Raw genomic sequence first — 15,000 nt, 5'->3', positions numbered from 1 at the left:
CCATCACATTGTGTCCTCCAGGAAGTCCTCCTGACGCTCTGGTGCTCGAGTCTCCCTTCACCAACATCCGGGAGGAGGCCCGGAGCCACCCCTTCTCCAGGGTACTGACCGGGTCCAGACCTGAACCAGACCTGATCCAGACCTGAACCAGACCTCACTGTAGACCTGAACCAGACCTGAACCAGACCTGATCCAGACCTGATCCAGACCTGAACCAGACCTCACTGTAGACCTGATCCAGACCTGATCCAGACCTGAACCAGACCTGAACCAGACCTGAACCAGACCTGATCCAGACCTGATCCAGACCTGATCCAGACCTGAATCAGACCTGATCCAGACCTGAACCAGACCTCACTGTAGACCTGAACCAGACCTGAACCAGACCTGATCCAGACCTGAACCAGACCTCACTGTAGACCTGATCCAGACGTGATCCAGACCTGAACCAGACCTGAACCAGACCTCACTGTAGACCTGATCCAGACGTGATCCAGACCTGATCCAGACCTGAACCAGACCTCACTGTAGACCTGATCCAGACGTGATCCAGACCTGAACCAGACCTGAACCAGACCTCACTGTAGACCTGAACCAGACCTCACTGTAGACCTGAACCAGCTCTAACGTAGACCTCATTGTGTGTCCAGGTGTACCGATACCTGCCCGGCTTTGATTGGTTCTTCCTGGACTCCATCACAGCCAACAACATCCGCTTCGCCAGCGACGAAAAGTACGTTCTGCTGACCTTTGACCTCTGGGCAACTTGTTGAGGGTCAGGGACTACTTGTTGAGGGTCAGGGACTACTTGTTGAGGGTTAGGGACTACTTGTTGAGGGTCAGGGACTACTTGTTGAGGGTCAGGGACTACTTGTTGAGGGTTAGGGACTACTTGTTGAGGGTCAGGGACTACTTGTTGAGGGTCAGGGACTACTTGTTGAGGGTCAAGGACTACTTGTTGAGGGTCAGGGACTACTTGTTGAGGGTTAGGGACTACTTGTTGAGGGTTAGGGACTACTTGTTGAGGGTCAGGGACTACTTGTTGAGGGTTAAGGACTACTTGTTGAGGGTTAAGGACTACTTGTTGAGGGTCAGGGACTACTTGTTGAGGGTTAACGACTACTTGTTGAGTGTTAGGGACTACTTGTTGAGGTTTAAGGACTACTTGTTGAGGGTCAGGACTACTTGTTGAGGTCAGGACTACTTGTTGAGGGTCAGGACTACTTGTTGAGGTCAGGGACTACTTGTTGAGGGTCAGGGACTACTTGTTGAGGTCAGGACTACTTGTTGAGGGTCAGGACTACTTGTTGAGGTCAGGACTACTTGTTGAGGGTCAGGGACTACTTGTTGAGGGTCAGGGACTACTTGTTGAGGGTCAGGACTACTTGTTGAGGTAGGACTACTTGTTGAGGGTCAGGACTACTTGTTGAGGGTCAGGACTACTTGTTGAGGGTCAGGACTACTTGTTGAGGTCAGGACTACTTGTTGAGGGTCAGGACTACTTGTTGAGGTCAGGGACTACTTGTTGAGGGTCAGGACTACTTGTTGAGGGTCAGGACTACTTGTTGAGGGTTAAGGACTACTTGTTGAGGTCAGGGACTACTTGTTGAGGGTCAGGGACTACTTGTTGAGGGACTACTTGTTGAGGGTCAGGACTACTTGTTGAGGTCAGGACTACTTGTTGAGGGTTAGGACTACTTGTTGAGGTCAGGGACTACTTGTTGAGGGTCAGGGACTACTTGTTGAGGGTCAGGGACTACTTGTTGAGGTCAGGGACTACTTGTTGAGGTCAGGACTACTTGTTGAGGTCAGGACTACTTGTTGAGGGTCAGGACTACTTGTTGAGGTTAAGGACTACTTGTTGAGGGTTAGGACTACTTGTTGAGGTCAGGGACTACTTGTTGAGGTTAAGGACTACTTGTTGAGGTCAGGACTACTTGTTGAGGTCAGGGACTACTTGTTGAGGTTAAGGACTACTTGTTGAGGTCAGGGACTACTTGTTGAGGTCAGGACTACTTGTTGAGGTCAGGACTACTTGTTGAGGTCAGGACTACTTGTTGAGGTCAGGACTACTTGTTGAGGTCAGGACTACTTGTTGAGGTCAGGACTACTTGTTGAGGGTCAGGACTACTTGTTGAGGGTCAGGACTACTTGTTGAGGTCAGGACTACTTGTTGAGGGTCAGGGACTACTTGTTGAGGGTCAGGACTACTTGTTGAGGTCAGGACTACTTGTTGAGGGTCAGGACTACTTGTTGAGGTTAGGACTACTTGTTGAGGTCAGGGACTACTTGTTGAGGTTAGGACTACTTGTTGAGGGTCAGGACTACTTGTTGAGGGTCAGGGACTACTTGTTGAGGGTCAGGACTACTTGTTGAGGGTCAGGACTACTTGTTGAGGGTCAGGGACTACTTGTTGAGGTCAGGACTACTTGTTGAGGGTCAGGACTACTTGTTGAGGGTTAGGACTACTTGTTGAGGTCAGGGACTACTTGTTGAGGGTTAAGGACTACTTGTTGAGGGTCAGGACTACTTGTTGAGGGTCAGGACTACTTGTTGAGGGTCAGGACTACTTGTTGAGGGTCAGGACTACTTGTTGAGGGTCAGGACTACTTGTTGAGGGTCAGGACTACTTGTTGAGGTCAGGACTACTTGTTGAGGGTCAGGGACTACTTGTTGAGGGTCAGGGACTACTTGTTGAGGGTCAGGGACTACTTGTTGAGGGTCAAGGACTACTTGTTGAGGGTCAGGGACTACTTGTTGAGGGTCAGGGACTACTTGTTGAGGGTCAGGGACTACTTGTTGAGGGTCAGGGACTACTTGTTGAGGGTCAGGGACTACTTGTTGAGGGTCAGGACTACTTGTTGAGGGTCAGGACTACTTGTTGAGGTCAGGACTACTTGTTGAGGGTCAGGGACTACTTGTTGAGGGTCAGGACTACTTGTTGAGGTCAGGACTACTTGTTGAGGGTCAGGACTACTTGTTGAGGGTCAGGACTACTTGTTGAGGGTCAGGACTACTTGTTGAGGGTCAGGGACTACTTGTTGAGGTCAGGGACTACTTGTTGAGGTCAGGACTACTTGTTGAGGGTCAGGACTACTTGTTGAGGGTCAGGACTACTTGTTGAGGGTCAGGGACTACTTGTTGAGGGTCAGGACTACTTGTTGAGGGTCAGGGACTACTTGTTGAGGGTCAGGGACTACTTGTTGAGGGTCAGGGACTACTTGTTGAGGGTTAGGGACTACTTGTTGAGGGTTAGGGACTACTTGTTGAGGGTCAGGGACTACTTGTTGAGGGTTAGGGACTACTTGTTGAGGGTCAGGGACTACTTGTTGAGGGTCAGGGACTACTTGTTGAGGGTCAGGGACTACTTGTTGAGGGTTAAGGACTACTTGTTGAGGGTCAGGGACTACTTGTTGAGGGTCAAGGACTACTTGTTGAGGGTTAAGGACTACTTGTTGAGGGTTAAGGACTACTTGTTGAGGGTCAGGGACTACTTGTTGAGGGTTAAGGACTACTTGTTGAGGGTTAAGGACTACTTGTTGAGGGTTAAGGACTACTTGTTGAGGGTCAAGGACTACTTGTTGAGGGTCAGGGACTACTTGTTGAGGGTCAGGGACTACTTGTTGAGGGTCAAGGACTACTTGTTGAGGGTCAGGGACTACTTGTTGAGGGTCAGGACTACTTGTTGAGGGTCAGGGACTACTTGTTGAGGGTCAGGGACTACTTGTTGAGGGTTAGGGACTACTTGTTGAGGGTCAGGGACTACTTGTTGAGGGTCAGGGACTACTTGTTGAGGGTTAGGGACTACTTGTTGAGGGTTAAGGACTACTTGTTGAGGGTTAAGGACTACTTGTTGAGGGTTAAGGACTACTTGTTGAGGGTCAGGGACTACTTGTTGAGGGTCAGGGACTACTTGTTGAGGGTTAAGGACTACTTGTTGAGGGTCAGGGACTACTTGTTGAGGGTTAAGGACTACTTGTTGAGGGTCAGGGACTACTTGTTGAGGGTTAGGGACTACTTGTTGAGGGTCAGGGACTACTTGTTGAGGGTTAAGGACTACTTGTTGAGGGTTAAGGACTACTTGTTGAGGGTCAGGGACTACTTGTTGAGGGTCAGGGACTACTTGTTGAGGGTTAAGGACTACTTGTTGAGGGTCAGGGACTACTTGTTGAGGGTTAAGGACTACTTGTTGAGGGTCAGGGACTACTTGTTGAGGGTTAAGGACTACTTGTTGAGGGTTAAGGACTACTTGTTGAGGGTCAAGGACTACTTGTTGAGGGTCAGGGACTACTTGTTGAGGGTCAGGGACTACTTGTTGAGGGTTAAGGACTACTTGTTGAGGGTCAAGGACTACTTGTTGAGGGTTAAGGACTACTTGTTGAGGGTCAGGGACTACTTGTTGAGGGTTAGGGACTACTTGTTGAGGGTCAGGGACTACTTGTTGAGGGTTAGGGACTACTTGTTGAGGGTCAGGGACTACTTGTTGAGGGTTAGGACTACTTGTTGAGGGTCAGGGACTACTTGTTGAGGGTTAAGGACTACTTGTTGAGGGTTAGGGACTACTTGTTGAGGGTCAGGGACTACTTGTTGAGGGTCAAGGACTACTTGTTGAGGGTCAGGGACTACTTGTTGAGGGTTAAGGACTACTTGTTGAGGGTCAGGGACTACTTGTTGAGGGTCAGGGACTACTTGTTGAGGGTCAGGGACTACTTGTTGAGGGTTAAGGACTACTTGTTGAGGGTCAAGGACTACTTGTTGAGGGTCAGGGACTACTTGTTGAGGGTTAAGGACTACTTGTTGAGGGTCAAGGACTACTTGTTGAGGGTTAAGGACTACTTGTTGAGGGTTAGGGACTACTTGTTGAGGGTCAGGGACTACTTGTTGAGGGTTAAGGACTACTTGTTGAGGGTCAAGGACTACTTGTTGAGGGTTAAGGACTACTTGTTGAGGGTCAGGGACTACTTGTTGAGGGTTATGGACTACTTGTTGATGGTCAGGGACTACTTGTTGAGGGTTAAGGACTACTTGTTGAGGGTCAGGGACTACTTGTTGAGGGTCAAGGACTACTTGTTGAGGGTTAAGGACTACTTGTTGAGGGTCAGGGACTACTTGTTGAGGGTTAAGGACTACTTGTTGATGGTCAGGGACTACTTGTTGAGGGTCAAGGACTACTTGTTGAGGGTTAAGGACTACTTGTTGAGGGTCAGGGACTACTTGTTGAGGGTTAAGGACTACTTGTTGAGGGTTAGGGACTACTTGTTGAGGGTCAGGGACTACTTGTTGAGGGTTAAGGACTACTTGTTGAGGGTCAGGGACTACTTGTTGAGGGTTAGGGACTACTTGTTGAGGGTCAGGGACTACTTGTTGAGGGTTAAGGACTACTTGTTGAGGGTCAAGGACTACTTGTTGAGGGTTGGGACTACTTGTTGAGGGTCAGGACTACTTGTTGAGGGTTAAGGACTACTTGTTGAGGGTCAGGGACTACTTGTTGAGGGTTAGGGACTACTTGTTGAGGGTCAGGGACTACTTGTTGAGGGTCAAGGACTACTTGTTGAGGGTCAGGGACTACTTGTTGAGGGTCAGGGACTACTTGTTGAGGGTTAAGGACTACTTGTTGAGGGTCAGGGACTACTTGTTGAGGGTTAAGGACTACTTGTTGAGGGTCAGGGACTACTTGTTGAGGGTTAAGGACTACTTGTTGAGGGTCAAGGACTACTTGTTGAGGGTCAGGGACTACTTGTTGAGGGTTAAGGACTACTTGTTGAGGGTCAGGGACTACTTGTTGAGGGTCAGGGACTACTTGTTGAGGGTTAAGGACTACTTGTTGAGGGTTAAGGACTACTTGTTGAGGGTTAAGGACTACTTGTTGAGGGTCAAGGACTACTTGTTGAGGGTTAAGGACTACTTGTTGAGGGTCAGGGACTACTTGTTGAGGGTTAAGGACTACTTGTTGAGGGTTAAGGACAACTTGTTGAGGGTCAGGGACTACTTGTTGAGGGTTAAGGACTACTTGTTGAGGGTCAGGGACTACTTGTTGAGGGTCAGGGACTACTTGTTGAGGGTTAAGTACTACTTGGTGAGGGTCAGGGACTACTTGTTGCGGGTTAGGGACTACTTGTTGAGGGTCAGGGACTACTTGTTGAATATGGAATATACACTTTTATTAATCCCCAAGGGGAAATTAGTTCTCTGCATTTAACCCATCCTTAGTTATTAAGGAGCAGTGGGCTGCGGTGAAGCGGGAAGCAACTGGGGTTCAGTGCCTTGCTCAAGGACACTTGACTTGCAACTAATGGGGAGAGCGGGGATCGAACCCACAACCCTGCGGTTGCAGGACGGCCCTCTTACCCCACTGAGCTAAAGCCGCCCCGGGTCAGGGACTACTTGTTGAGGGTCAGGGACTACTTGTTGAGGGTTAAGGACTACTTGTTGAGGGTTAGGGACTACTTGTTGAGGGTTAAGGACTACTTGTTGAGGGTCAAGGACTACTTGTTGAGGGTTAAGGACTACTTGTTGAGGGTCAGGGACTACTTGTTGAGGGTTAAGGACTACTTGTTGAGGGTCAGGGACTACTTGTTGAGGGTTAAGGACTACTTGTTGAGGGTTAGGGACTACTTGTTGAGGGTCAGGGACTACTTGTTGAGGGTTAAGGACTACTTGTTGAGGGTTAGGGACTACTTGTTGAGGGTTAAGGACTACTTGGTGAGGGTCAGGGACTACTTGTTGCGGGTTAGGGACTACTTGTTGAGGGTCAATGACTACTTGTTGAGGGTCAGGGACTACTTGTTGAGGGTTAAGGACTACTTGTTGAGGGTTAGGGACTACTTGTTGAGGGTTAAGGACTACTTGTTGAGGGTCAGGGACTACTTGTTGAGGGTCAGGGACTACTTGTTGAGGGTCAGGGACTACTTGTTGAGGGTTAAGGACTACTTGTTGAGGGTTAAGGACTACTTGTTGAGGGTTAAGGACTACTTGTTGAGGGTCAGGGACTACTTGTTGAGGGTTAAGGACTACTTGTTGAGGGTCAGGGACTACTTGTTGAGGGTCAGGGACTACTTGTTGAGGGTCAGGGACTACTTGTTGAGGGTTAAGGACTACTTGTTGAGGGTTAAGGACTACTTGTTGAGGGTCAGGGACTACTTGTTGAGGGTTAAGGACTACTTGTTGAGGGTCAGGGACTACTTGTCTCTGAATATGTGATGTGTTGATGTGTCCTCAGTGTGAACCACATCTCCTGCCCCGTGTTGATCCTCCACGCTGAGGACGACGCTGTGGTTCCTTTCCATCTGGGCAAACAGGTTGGTAACAGATCAGCTGACCTGAGGTCAGTGTTGTGATGGCTGCCCTGAGGTCAGTGTTGTGTGTCTCCTCTCAGCTCTACCACGAGGCGTCTCAGTCTAAGAGCCTCAGTGGCCACAAGGTCCAGTTCGTCCCGTTCTCATCGGCTCTGGCCTACGATCACAAGTTCATCTACATGAGCCCCGAGCTGCCCGGCATCCTCAGGTACCTGCTGCCACCTGTCACCTGCCACCTGTCACCTGTCGCCTGTCACGTGTCACCTGGTCACCTGGTCACCTGTCACCTGTTTGCTCGTTGCAGTGATTTCTTCAGCTCGACAGCAGACGGACGATCTCACCTGAAGACGCTCGACAGACCATAACGGAGGAGGAGGAGGAGGGACTTTCCTTTTTAAATATTTAAATCTTCTGGTTGTTTATCTGTTATGAATTAAAGATTTCTGGTTTTATGTAACTGGTTTGTGCTTTAGGAAAAAAAAGGAAACTAAGACATCAAAGACATCATTGTTATGAAGAGAGCCAGTAAAGCACAAATATAAAATAAACTCATATTTATTAAACTATTTTTTAAAACACCGTTTAAAAATGTATAAATGTTCCACTCAGAAGAGTACTCCTACTAGTAGTAGTAGTACTAGGAGTACTGGTAGTAGTAATAGTAGTAGGCCTACTAGTCGTACGACTAGATTGAGAATCTCTTGCCCTCAACAGCAAAGTGATGGCGGGTTTTCTTTTATTCCACCGCGTGACTCATCGTACCACAAAACATCTTTGACTGCGTCTTGACGTCATCGCGGAGCGTCTGGCGACGCGCTCGTGTTTCCGGGTTCTTGAATAAAACACGCCTCCAACAGAGACTTTTCCCAGCAGGGTTCCTCGTGCAGGTCGAGATGTTTCCCGGGACTCAGGTGAGTCTCACGTGACGTCCGCAGGTGTGTGTCTGTAGAGCCGGAAGCCCCTTCAGCAGGTAAAGCCCCGGGTCGGGTCCGGGTCCGGTCCGGACCGCCAGAGTCCGGCAGGAGCCCGTGGTCTTGGTTTCATTGGGACGTTCCAACTGCCTCTTCATTTTACTACAAAATAAAAGCCGAGCAGTAAGTCATTTGACTACAAAATAAAAGCCGAAACAACTTTTCATCAATCTTATCGGATCTGGTGCGATGACGTCACGTCCGGAAAGTGATCGGATGGATTGAAGCGCTTTTACTCAAGCGATGTAAAAGTCTGTGATACTTTACTTTAGTTACTAAAGTAAAGTATCACACTTATATATGCAGTGTCTGAGGGAGTGGAGCGACGCCTTCCTCTGAGGCCCCGCCCCTTCCTGTCCTTTGGGTTCATGGGAAACATTAAACCGTGTTTCACCTCGAGTCCAAGAGTTTCATTCAGTTCCACAACAACGTGACCAACGGGGGACTTCACTGGTCCACTAGGGTCCAATGGGGTCTACAAGGGTCCACTACGGTTCAATGGGGTCTGCAAGGGTCCACTAGGGTCCAATGGGGTCTACAAGGGTCTACTAGGGTCTGCAAGGGTCCACTACGGTCCAATGGGGTCTACAAGGGTCCACTACGGTCCAATGGAGTCTGCAAGGGTCTACTCCGGTCTAATTGGGTCTACAAGGGTCCACTAGGGTCTGCAAGGGTCCACTATGGTCCAATGGGGTCTACAAGGGTCCACTACGGTCCAATGGGGTCTACAAGGGTCCACTAGGGTCTGCAAGGGTCCACTACGGTCCACAAGGGTCCACTCCGGTCCAATGGGGTCTACAAGGGTCCACTCCGGTCTAATGGGGTCTACAAGGGTCCACTACGGTCCAATGGGGTCCACTCCGGTCTAATGGGGTCTAGAATATAGAATAGAATATACACTTTTATTAATCCCCAAGGGGAAATTAGTTCTCTGCATTTAACCCATCCTTAGTTATTAAGGAGCAGTGGTCTGCGGTGATGCGCCCGGGAAGCAACTGGGGGTTCAGTGCCTTGCTCAAGGACACTTCGACTTGCAACTAATGGGGAGAGCGGGGATCGAACCCACAACCCTGCGGTTGCAGGACGGCCCTCTTACCCCACTGAGCTAAAGCCGACCCTACAAGGGTCCACTACGGTCCAATGGGGTCTACAAGGGTCCACTCCGGTCTAATGGGGTCCACTAGGGTCCAATGGGGTCTGCAAGGGTCCACTAGGATCCAATGGGGTCTACAAGGGTCCACTATGGTCCAATGGGGTCTACAAGGGTCCACTAGGGTCCAATGGGGTCTGCAAGGGTCCACTATGGTCCAATGGGGTCTACAAGGGTCCACTAGGGTCTAATGGGGTCTGCAAGGGTCCACTATGGTCCAATGGGGTCTACAAGGGTCCACTAGGGTCCAATGGGGTCTGCAAGGGTCCACTATGGTCCAATGGGGTCTACAAGGGTCCACTAGGGTCTAATGGGGTCTGCAAGGGTCCACTATGGTCCAATGGGGTCTACAAGGGTCCACTAGGGTCTAATGGGGGGCTGGGGTTTGTTTAGTCTGTTCGGTCCACTAGGGCAATATTCTACTGGTGTTCTACTGGTCTCTGTAGGGTCCTGGTCCTTCTGGTCTCTGTAGGGTCCTGGTCCTTCTGGTCTCTGTAGAGTCCTGGTCTCTGTAGGGTCCTGGTCCTTCTGGTCTCTGTAGGGTCCTGGTCCTTCTGGTCTCTGTAGGGTCCTGGTCCTTCTGGTCTCTGTAGGGTCCTGATCCTTCTGGTCTCTGTAGGGTCCTGGTCCTTCTGGTCTCTGTAGGGTCCTGGTCCTTCTGGTCTCTAGGGTCCTGGTCCTTCTGGTCTCTGTAGGGTCCTGGTCCTTCTGGTCTCTGTAGGGTCCTGGTCCTTCTGGTCTCTGTAGGGTCCTGATCCTTCTGGTCTCTGTAGGGTCCTGGTCCTTCTGGTCTCTGTAGGGTCCTGGTCCTTCTGGTCTCTAGGGTCCTGGTCCTTCTGGTCTCTGTAGGGTCCTGGTCCTTCTGGTCTCTGTAGGGTCCTGGTCCTTCTGGTCTCTGTAGGGTCCTGATCCTTCTGGTCTCTGTAGGGTCCTGGTCCTTCTGGTCTCTGTAGGGTCCTGGTCCTTCTGGTCTCTAGGGTCCTGGTCCTTCTGGTCTCTGTAGGGTCCTGGTCCTTCTGGTCTCTGTAGGGTCCTGGTCCTTCTGGTCTCTGTAGGGTCCTGATCCTTCTGGTCTCTGTAGGGTCCTGGTCCTTCTGGTCTCTGTAGGGTCCTGGTCCTTCTGGTCTCTAGGGTCCTGGTCCTTCTGGTCTCTGTAGGGTCCTGGTCCCTGTAGGGTCCTGGTCCTTCTGGTCTCTGTAGGGTCCTGGTCCTTCTGGTCTCTGAGTTTTAAATAATTCGGTCAAACTTTCACAAAGTTCTGAAAACTAATTTTATATTTTTGGTACGAAAGTTCAAAACATCAGAAATAAAAACTAACAAGATCAAAGTACTCAGGGCGGAGTACGAGTACTCTGTAGGACTAGTACTCTGTAGTACTAGTACTCTGTAGTACTACTCTGTTGTAGTACTAGTTCTACAGAGTACTCGTGTTCGGGTTTTGAGGTCAGTTTTTCAGGAGGAGAAACTCTGACTTTCCCCAGAAGACTTGAACGCCTCGTCCTTCAGATTCTGCCTGGAGACGTTGTGCGGAGAGCCTCTGATTGGACGGTCACATGTGACGTCATACTTTTCACAAGAACAGCTCCAGAGTGTCTTCAGGGACTCAAGTAGCGCAACGTGGCTCCCAGAGCCCAGCTGGTCTCCACCTGGTGGACGGTCCGCGCCAGCTGCAACAACACGGCACTTATATAGACTTATATACAGTTATACATACTTATATACAGTTATATAGACTTATACACAGTTATACTTACTTATATACAGTTATATATACTTATATACAGTTATATAGACTTATACACACTTATCTATACTTATATATACTTATATACAGTTATATAGACTTATACACACTTATCTATACTTATATACACTTATATATACTTATATAGACTTATATACAGTTATACATACTTATATAGACTTATACACAGTTATACATACTTATATACAGTTATATAGACTTATACACAGTTATACATACTTATATACAGTTATATAGACTTATACACACTTATATACAGTTATATAGACTTATACACAGTTATACATACTTATATACAGTTATATAGACTTATATATACTTGTATACACACTTATATATACTTATATACACTTATACACACTTGTATACAGTTATACATACTTATATAGACTTATACACACTTATATAGACTTATATACAGTTATACATACTTATATAGACTTATTCACACTTATATATACTTATATAGACTTATATACACTTATATAGTTATACATACTTATACACACTTATATATATTTATATATACACTTATACACACTTATATAGACTTATACAGACTTATACACACTTATATAGACTTATACACACTTATATACAGTTATACATACTTATATACAGTTATACATACTTATACACACTTATATATACTTATACACACTTATATACACTTATACACACTTATATATACTTATACACACTTATATAGACTTATATACAGTTATACATACTTATATACAGTTATATAGACTTATACACACTTGTATAGACTTATACACACTTATATACAGTTATACATACTTATATACAGTTATATAGACTTATACATTTATATAGACTTATACACACTTATATATACTTATACAGATTGATATATACTTATATACAGTTATACATACTTATATACACTTATATAGACTTATACACATTGATATATACTTATATACAGTTATACATACTTATATAGACTTATACACACTTATATACAGTTATATAGACTTATACACTTATATACACTTATATATACTTATACACACTTATATATACTTATATACAGTTATACATACTTATATACACTTATATAGACTTATACACACTTATATAGTTATATAGACTTATACACTTATATACACACTTATATATACTTATACACACTTATATATACTTATATACAGTTATACATACTTCTATACAGTTATATAGACTTATATACAGTTATATAGACTTATACACACTTATATATACTTAAATACAGTTATAGACTTATGCACACTTATATACACTTATATACAGTTATATAGACTTATACACACTTATATAGAGTTATATAGACTTATACACACTTATATATACTTATATACAGTTATAGACTTATACACACTTATATATACTTATATAGTTATATAGACTTATACACACTTATATATACTTATATACAGTTATATAGACTTATACACACTTATATATAGTTATATAGACTTATATACAGTTATACATACTTATATACAGTTATATAGACGTATATAGACTTATATACAGTTATATAGACTTATACACACTTATATAGACTTATATACAGTTATATAGACTTATATACAGTTATATAGACGTATACACACTTATATATACTTATATAGTTATATAGACGTATACACACTTATATATACTTATATACAGTTATATATACTTATATCCAGTTATATAGACTTATACACACTTATATATACTTATATACTTAAATACAGTTAAATAAAGTTATACAGTTAAATAGAAGAAAAGGGAAAGAATTATAGAATAAATAATGTGATCAATGAGGGAATAACATGAGACCAGGGTCCGGGCCCTGGTCCGGGCCCTGCTCCTGGTCCAGACCCCGTGGGGTTCCTCACCTTGAGCTGTTTGTGTGGGGGGAAGCCGAGCTCCTTCAGCAGGACTGAGATGTAAACCAGGTCCAGGCAGAGGAAGGGACTCTGTGGAGGAGGACTCTGTGGAGGACTGGGGGACCCACCGCTGCACACTGAGACAGAGGCAAGACCTGGTCTGAGTCTCTGGAACCAGAACCTTCTAGAGTATGTACATATGAGGAATGGGCCATGGAGGGTTGCGCAACATTGGACAATAAACAACAACAATGAAACATTAAATGTCCAGAAGATTATAAAATATAAAATAAAGTGCAGACTAACAAGTATCAGGACTGTAGGAGCTTTAGATTGGAGGGCCCGACCCCCTAAAGGGACCCGACCCCCCCGCCCCCCCTGAGGGGCCCGATCCCAGGAGGTGCACAGTACTCTGACTCGAGGACACAGCTGCAGTTCTCTGCCTGGCAGCCAGATGGCGACGTCTCACCTCGCTCAGCTGCTTCCTGGTAGTCCAGCACCCGGATGGACCCCCTGGTCTCCTGCTCTGGACACAGAGGACACACAGAGGACACATGGACACACAGAGGACACACAGAGGACACATGGACACACAGAGGACACACAGAGGACACATGGACACACAGAGGACACATGGCCACACAGAGGACACATGGACACACAGAGGACACACAGAGGACACACAGGACACACAGGACACATGGACACACAGAGGACACATGGACACACACAGGACACATGGACACACAGAGGACACATGGACACACAGGACACACAGAGGATACATGGACACACAGAGGACACACACAGGACACATGGACACACAGAGGATACACAGAGGACACACAGAGGATACATGGACACACAGAGGACACACAGAGGACACACAGAGGACACATGGACACACAGACACACAGAGGACACATGGACACACAGAGGACACACACAGGACACATGGACACACATAGGACACAGAGGACACACAGAGGACACATGGCCACACAGAGGACACATGGCCACACAGAGGACACATGGACACACAGGACACACAGAGGACACACAGGACACATGGACACACAGAGGACACACAGAGGACACATGGACACACACAGGACACATGGACACACAGAGGACACATGGACACACAGAGGATACATGGACACACAGAGGACACACAGAGGACACATGGACACACAGAGGACACATGGACACACACAGAGGACACACAGAGGACACACGGCCACACAGAGGACACACAGAGGACACATGGACACACAGAGGACACACAGGACACATGGACACACAGAGGACACACAGAGGACACATGGCCACACAGAGGACACATGGACACACAGAGGACACACAGAGGACACATGGACACACAGAGGACACATGGCCACACAGAGGACACATGGCCACACAGAGGACACATGTACACACAGAGGACACATGGACACACAGAGGACACACGGACACACAGAGGACACACGGACACACAGAGGACACACGGACACACAGAGGACACACGGACACACAGAGGACACACGGACACACAGAGGACACATGGACACACAGAGGACACATGGACACACAGAGGACACATGGACACACAGAGGACACACGGACACACAGAGGACACATGGACACACAGAGGACACACAGACACACAGAGGACAGCGTCAACAATAATTAGAAGGAGTTTGCTCGTATTCTTCTTATTCCGCTTTTCATTGTTCCACTTTGCCGTCCCGTTGGGCGACGCCTCGTACCCCAGACTCACCGTACTTGGTGAAACTAGACGGATGACCCGACCTCGAATTTCTTTTTTAACAAAGTTGCTCTCTAGCGCCCCCTCAAAGTTTGACCGGCGACACCCCTCACCCAGAATGTCCGATTGACTTGAGATTTGTCACACGTGTCCACTTGGACCTGCTCTACA

General features: G+C 46.9%; 2 protein-coding genes across 6 annotated transcripts in view; one reads left to right on the top strand and one right to left on the bottom strand.

The window, feature by feature from the left end:
• The window catches only part of abhd12 (abhydrolase domain containing 12, lysophospholipase), a 22,750-nt gene extending 15,003 nt beyond the window's left edge, over positions 1 to 7,747 (top strand). For all 3 annotated transcript variants that reach the window (XM_056438609.1, XM_056438608.1, XM_056438610.1), the window contains 5 exons: positions 22 to 101; positions 651 to 733; positions 7,220 to 7,298; positions 7,376 to 7,503; positions 7,600 to 7,747. In XM_056438609.1, coding sequence (XP_056294584.1) covers positions 22 to 101; positions 651 to 733; positions 7,220 to 7,298; positions 7,376 to 7,503; positions 7,600 to 7,660 — 431 coding nt within the window. In that variant the 3' untranslated portion in view covers positions 7,661 to 7,747. The remainder of the gene's footprint in view (positions 1 to 21; positions 102 to 650; positions 734 to 7,219; positions 7,299 to 7,375; positions 7,504 to 7,599) is intronic.
• Positions 7,748 to 10,669: 2,922 nt separating this feature from the next.
• The window catches only part of entpd6 (ectonucleoside triphosphate diphosphohydrolase 6), a 29,394-nt gene continuing 25,063 nt past the window's right edge, over positions 10,670 to 15,000 (bottom strand). For 2 of the 3 annotated variants that reach the window (XM_056438606.1, XM_056438605.1), the window contains 3 exons: positions 13,531 to 13,587; positions 13,071 to 13,198; positions 10,670 to 11,083 (listed from right to left, as the gene is read on the bottom strand). In XM_056438606.1, coding sequence (XP_056294581.1) covers positions 11,012 to 11,083; positions 13,071 to 13,198; positions 13,531 to 13,587 — 257 coding nt within the window. In that variant the 3' untranslated portion in view covers positions 10,670 to 11,011. Of the gene's footprint in view, positions 11,084 to 13,070; positions 13,199 to 13,530; positions 13,588 to 15,000 lie in introns of those variants that run through there. The other variant, XM_056438607.1, reaches the window with a different exon arrangement.

This window comes from Pseudoliparis swirei, chromosome 18, assembly GCF_029220125.1.
Source record: "Pseudoliparis swirei isolate HS2019 ecotype Mariana Trench chromosome 18, NWPU_hadal_v1, whole genome shotgun sequence".
Lineage (NCBI taxonomy): Eukaryota > Metazoa > Chordata > Actinopteri > Perciformes > Liparidae > Pseudoliparis > Pseudoliparis swirei.
The sequence above is the reverse complement of the archived record's forward strand: the minus strand, read 5'-3'. Positions and strand labels throughout refer to the sequence as shown.